The sequence below is a fragment of the Oryctolagus cuniculus genome, chromosome 7, assembly GCF_051225735.1.
Source record: "Oryctolagus cuniculus isolate XC-2025 breed Fujian yellow rabbit chromosome 7, ASM5122573v1, whole genome shotgun sequence".
NCBI lineage: Eukaryota > Metazoa > Chordata > Mammalia > Lagomorpha > Leporidae > Oryctolagus > Oryctolagus cuniculus.
Window position 1 is genome coordinate 49,821,334 of NC_142873.1, and position 6,356 is coordinate 49,827,689.

General features: G+C 47.6%; 1 protein-coding gene across 1 annotated transcript; it reads right to left on the reverse strand.

The window, feature by feature from the left end:
• Positions 1 to 536: 536 nt before the first annotated feature.
• On the reverse strand, positions 537 to 3,012 carry GJA8 (gap junction protein alpha 8). Its single transcript, XM_002715651.6, has one exon. It carries the CDS (start codon positions 2,688 to 2,690, stop codon positions 1,371 to 1,373), a length of 1,320 nt encoding a protein of 439 aa, XP_002715697.1. The 5' UTR covers positions 2,691 to 3,012; the 3' UTR covers positions 537 to 1,370.
• Between the last annotated feature and the right edge of the window lie 3,344 nt (positions 3,013 to 6,356).

Genomic DNA, 6,356 nt, shown 5'->3' on the forward strand with positions numbered 1-6,356 from the left:
ATGTACCTGCACTTATTTCAGGATTTCCCCTGACTGGACTGTATGTTTGAGGTGGGTTGGTTGCCAGGGCATAGGAGCAGAGATCTCTGAGATTCTTCTTGTTCCCTTTAACATCTATGTCCTTTCCAGGGATGAAGCTTGGCCTAGTACTGAACTTTGGGACCCTCGCTGTTTGGATACCTACTTTGTAAGAGGCTCCCCCTAGTGTCACCCTGATGGCTCTTTTGGCTTGAGAGCTAACTCTTCAGCAAAAGGCCTGTGAGTATCCTCCCGCTTAGAAGTTGGCTTGCTCCCAACCTTCAATGAAAGGAGGTACAGATTTTATGCTGAACACTGATGTTGGTAAAGAAAGTAAAGAAGAGGATCTTCTTTGCTTCAAGGAATTAAACCGTGACCAGGCCTCAAAGCCTTGTAATTTCACAGGGAGAGGTTTTGGTGCCAGGGGCAGAATGCCTACCAACACAGGGTGTATTGTTGCTTCAGAACCAGGAGGTTCAGTGGCATGAACCTAAAGAATGGTCAGCGAGAAATCTGGATATCTTCTGAACTTATTATTTAAATGCCTCAAGGTGGCCAAATGGAGTTCAGAAGCCACAAAAAACAGATTGTAAATAATAATGACAATTCCGCAGGAAAGCCGAGTCAGCTCATCAGAGCAAACTGACATCACACATTGGAGCCAAACAGGTTAAATTTGGTTTGCACGCGTTTCCTTTGGCCCACGTGTCATATTTAAACTTGGATTGCTAACATTAAAACTTCTGAAAATTTCAATTCAAAGTTCGGACTCCTGGCTTCTCTTGAAAAATCAGAAGCCAGGTAACACTGTGTGGTCGTCACTGCCTGGAACCGAGCAGCAGCCAGCCCGGCTCTTCAACTGGCACAGCCCTCCCTCTCTCCATTGCAGCCTATTTCCCCAATTTCAATCACTTGTCTGGATCCTGTGGGCTTTGCAGTATGGAATCCTTACAGTATGGTCACATAGCATCAGTTAAGGAAGTGGTAGGGTGGTAGAATCTGGCTGCGTTAGTGAGATTAAGTCTGGTAGAGGGCTGTGAGGCAACCACAGTTCTGACTGAAGGGTATCTATAGAGCAATGGGGATAAAAAGTGTTCCCCCCAGCCATGGGGATAGAGGCACAGGGCAGTGATATGAGACTGGGAGCTCGAGGGGCCAACAGGTTTAGCTGGATGGCCCTGACTTTGGGGATGGGCAGTTTCCTAGTTGTCCAGTATGCACTGTGCCACTGCAGCATTTGTCCAATTAGGGATGAGAGTCAGGGGAGGAAGCGGAAGCCTCAAGCCATGTTGGTACCTTTTCTTTTCGCTTTGCCCTATATTAGCTGGAGGTTTTCTTCCTTTGGCACCATTTCATATGGTTAGATCATCTGACCTGGCTCTGCTGCTGGCTTTGCTCAGCCTGCTCAGAGGTCTGGTATCTTCGGAGGTCAGCTCCGGACACAGCGGAGGCGTCTTCTCAGCCGCCAGCCCTTGCTTGGCAACCTCAGCCTGCAGCTCCTCCTTTTCTCCTTCCTTCCCCACAGCAGGGGGCTCTATTTTCTCCGCCTCCAGCACAGCCACCATCTCTGGCCCTTCTGCGGTCACCTTCTCAGCTTCCGGCCTCTTCTCTCCCACTTCCGGTTCTGCGGCCTCCTCTACTGGAGGCTCCTCCCCTTCCACTTCCGGTGCGCCCACCTGGGCATAGGAAGGCAGTGTCTCTTGGTAACTCCGGGGCATGTCCGCTAGGGGTCCAGTGCTGATCTTTTCCTCGAACTGACTGAAAGGCTTGGCAGACAGGGGGCTGGTCTCCACCATCCCAACCTCAGTCAATGGGAAGTAGTGGGACACGATCTTCTCTTCTTCAAGGAGCTGGTAGCCCTTCGCTTTCTGGATGGAGGAGACGGCAATGGAGTGGAGGGATTTCTCAGGGATCTCCCCGAGGGGCTGCTCGACAGGCCTCTTGAAGGCAGACCGGATCCCCTTCAGGCCCAGGTGGCTCAGCTCCATAATGTTGAGGAAGAGCGACACAAAGGCCACAGACAACATGAACAAGATGAAGATGGTTTTCTCAGTGGGTCGGGACACGAAGCAGTCCACCACATTGGGGCAGGGCCAGCGGCTGCAGCGGTAGAGGGGCAGGATCCGGAAACCATACAGGAAGTAGTGGCCCACAATGAAGCCCACCTCAAAGAGGGTCTTGAAGATGATGTGGCAGATGTAGGTCCTCAGCAGAGTCCCCTCCAGCCGGAACTTCTTGGTGCCTTTGCTGCTGCTGCTGCTCTTCCTGATGCTGCCCTGGTCGGGGCTGATGGGCACCCTCTCGCTCCCGTCGCCCCGGGACTGCTGGCACAGCTCCTCCGCCTCGCGGTCCTTGCGCTTCTCCTCCATGCGCACGTGGTGCACGGCGTGGCCCACGTACATGAGGGACGGTGTGGAGACGAAGATGATCTGCAGGACCCACAGGCGGATGTGGGAGATGGGGAAAGCCTCATCGTAGCAGACATTCTCGCAACCGGGCTGCTGGGTATTGCACACGAAGTCGGACTGCTCATCCCCCCACACGAACTCTGCGGCTGTGCCGAGAATCAGGATGCGGAAGATGAAAAGCACGGTGAGCCAGACCCTGCCGATGACTGTGGAGTGCTCATTCACCTCCTCCAAGATGTTCCCCAGGAAACTCCAGTCACCCATTTCTCACCCACCTAGAGGAGGAAGAAGGCAAAAGCTCAGCGGCCACAGTGCAACCCTGGGTCACTCCCTTTTTTGCTAACTCTTCGGATACAGCGCCTTTCTGCATTGCTGAAACAGCCAACATGTAAACAGTATCTATTGAGTGCATCCTCTGTGTAGGCTGGGACTAGGGACAAAAGAGGCATGAAAGAAACTGCTTCCATTAGCTTATTCATAGGCAGAACGGATTTGATAGTAATACCTGTTCTCATTCTCTTCACAAAAGCTCTGAAAGGCAATAGCTTTATTATTCCTTGAACTCCACCAAAAAATAAGAATTCATTGTTGACCATAAATAAAAATCCATGGTTACGTGGACTTAAATCCAGACCATCAGCTGATGTAGGGTCCAAAAGACATACTGCTGAAAAAATTCTTTATTCTGTGGGTGTCTGGGCCTCCAGCACAATGTGTGTATGTGTGTGATTGTCTGTAGCCACCTTACGTTTGTTATGTTGGAATATGTAAACATGTGTTTAAAGGTAAGTGAAAAGGAGCCGATACTTATTGATCATCTACCTGGGGACAGACCTTTGACATACATTCTTTAATTCTCATTTGATCCTTCAATCACCATGAGAAGGAACCACGTTGGTCTTATTTATGGTTGTGTACTCAGTACCTGCCCCACAACCCAGCACACAGTGTAAGCTAAGTTAAGCGTTAACTAACTTAATTCCAACATACGCAAAAACTGAGGCTCAGAGAGGCCAAGGCCATGGGCCAAGACTAGAGAGCCTATTAGCAGCAGTTCTGTCTGCCTGATGCTTAATGCTGGGTTCTTTCCACTACGCCACTGAGATACACTGCCTGCAATCAGAGCTACATGATTCTCTGACTCCGCTGCTCTGAATTTATGTATTCCTTTCTCTAAGTTGAAATCTGGAAACCCTTCTTAATAGCTTTACCAATTGAGGGCAGTATATTTTTATTATTACTCTTTTAAATCCAAAGGAGCTAGAGAGGGCTTTGGGAAGGACGCATGGTACAGGATGAGGAAGGTTTGCAAGGACACATTTAGTGTCCAGCAGAAAAGGTGTCAAGGTCTATAACGTGGCTGTTTTAATAGGGCTAGAGATTTGGTCTATAGAAAAAGGATCCCAATAACATGATAGTAAATAATGCCCCCAGCACAGCAATGGCTAATGGAAACGGGATTGAACTGACAGGGAGAATGTATACAAACTGGGTCATTCATCCAGTGCAAACCTGTAACATATGAAAGACTGATAAAAACTTCCACCTTATCCTAGGACACTTCTTCCTCCAGATTCACTAGCCCTAGAGTTGTGCAGTTTGCTCATGGCTGCCCTCAGACCAGACCATGAGCTCATGGGGGAGGATCCTGCTCTGTCCCCATCCCCCATAGGATTAGGATCCCATGCAACCGAAGTGATATGTCTATTGCTTTCTAAAAAAATTTTTTTACAATTATTAGTATATTTTTTTGAGAGACAGAGTTGGAAAGCAAGGGCGAGAGAGGAGTTCCCATCTGTTGGTTGACTCCCTAAATGCCTACAATAGGCAGCAGGCTGAAGCCAGGACCTGGAAGGCAATCTTAGTCTCCTGTGTGGGTGGCGGGGACCCACTTATTTGAGCCATCCCCTGCTGTTTGCCAGGGTCTGCATTAACAGGAAACTGGAGTCAGAAACTGGAGCTGAGTTTCAAATCCAGGTACTCTAACGTGGGATGCATTTTAACTATTAGGCTAAAGACCCAACTCTATGCCTGCTGTATTTAATGACAGCAATATGTGTTGAACACTTTAAAGGGTGATGAAAAGTCTTAAATTAGGTGTGATGTTCATCTTTAAGAGAGGGAAACCAGAATGGCACTTTAAAGCTTCCTCCCACCCCGAGATTTGGAGCCCTGGAAGGCAGTACGTGGTGGCAGGGTCCTAAGTGTAGGCATGGACAATGCCCAGCCTGTGATTACAGCATATGCATGCCTATGCACGTCCGCTCTCTGCATTTTGTTGAAGAGCAGACGGCGTGCCTTCTTCTGGAGCCCCAGAAGCTCCCAATTAGGTAGACCATCTTACAGCTGCGTCTCTTCCCTGGGAAGGCAAGAGCAGCTGTGGCACCCCCACTCATGGAAGAGATTCTTGCAGTTATGGGGACTTGAGGGTACGAGTGGTCCTCTATCCTCTGTTCAGTACCAGCAGCTCATAATCCCAGCCACACAGACCTGCTTTTGAATCTTCTCAAGCTACAGTTCTATCTAGTGCTTGCCCTGTAAAGAGTGGCAATTGGTGGCAGAGCCAGAAAAAAAAATGTTTCTTATCAGTTTCATCTGAAATCGATTAAAACAATAGTTAGCATAATTTACTCTTATCAGACCAAATCTGGTGCCAGTGTGCTCCAAATCTAATACCTTACTCATCTTGCTAATAGTATCTAACATTGTCTTGCTAGTATCTTACAGGGAGCTTCCAAAAGTTCATGGAAAATTGAATTAAAAGATGTATTTATTTGCATGCAAAAAATTCAAGATCCACACTTAATTTCCTCATCATGTGCATTTCCATGAACTGTTGGAGGACAGCCTTATTTCAGTTGTTCCATATTAGTGTTTCTGAGTTTGTACTTCAGTCATGCACTTGCATGGATGCTCTTAGAACTGTACGTCGCCAGTCTGGCTTCCCCCATTTCAGATCAAAAGCTCTGTGAGGGCAGGGACCATTTTGACATCACCCTCTGTGAACCGTCTCCACACAGAGCAAAGCCCTTCAGAGAGTGGGAGCTCCCTGGACACAGTGGATGAGGGCAACCGTAATCGTTTTGAAGCCTGAAATTCTCAGTCCCTGCATGCCTGCGGAACCAGTGTTCCTCAGCGGCCAGGAACTGCAGTCCCTCTGCTGTGGCGGCAGTAAGGAGAATTAGAATTTGCAAAGAAATACTAAATACCAAAAAGGACAGAAAACATTCAAAACCAGCTGTTTGGAGAAAAGAAAGCACACCTGCTTGTTATTTTTCTAAGATCAAAAATATAAACCGGAAGACCAGCGATTCTTGCCACTTGAGTGTCCCGATAGACATTTATGACACAAGAGCCTCCTGACCACCCCATTCGAAATTTCCAAACCAAAGCCGGACAAGGCTGTGTCCTTCTGCACCTCTTCCTATGATGCTAGGGTCGTTTGACTATTTTTTTAATGTCCAGTTACAAAGTGTCTTATGCTAATTGAAGAAAAAAAACACCCACTGTTATTTGGTGCAAAATCTTTCCAGTCCCAATACTGAAACAGACCAAACCCGCTGTTGTGATGGACTTTAGAGGTGCTAAGGGTTCGTGCCTTGGATTCGTGCCTTCTGAAATAAAAACTTAAAGGAAGGCAGAGCAGGATAGCAGCTATTCCACTGAGGCAGAGAGAAATCTAAACCAAGGGAAGAATAGTTCTCTACTTTCCTTCAAGGAAATAAGTCTGTTTTATTTTGCTTGTGAAAATGTAGTGAACAGATCGATACAGATGGAAAATAAACCTGTGGAGTTTCAACTTCAACACAGGGCATCCAGATACTCCCAGGAATACCCAACTGGAGAATGATGGTTAGAGGTAACGATTGAAATTAACCCAAGTTTGGGTAGCCTGTGTCTGTTTATAAGCGATGCATGTCCCTGTATCTT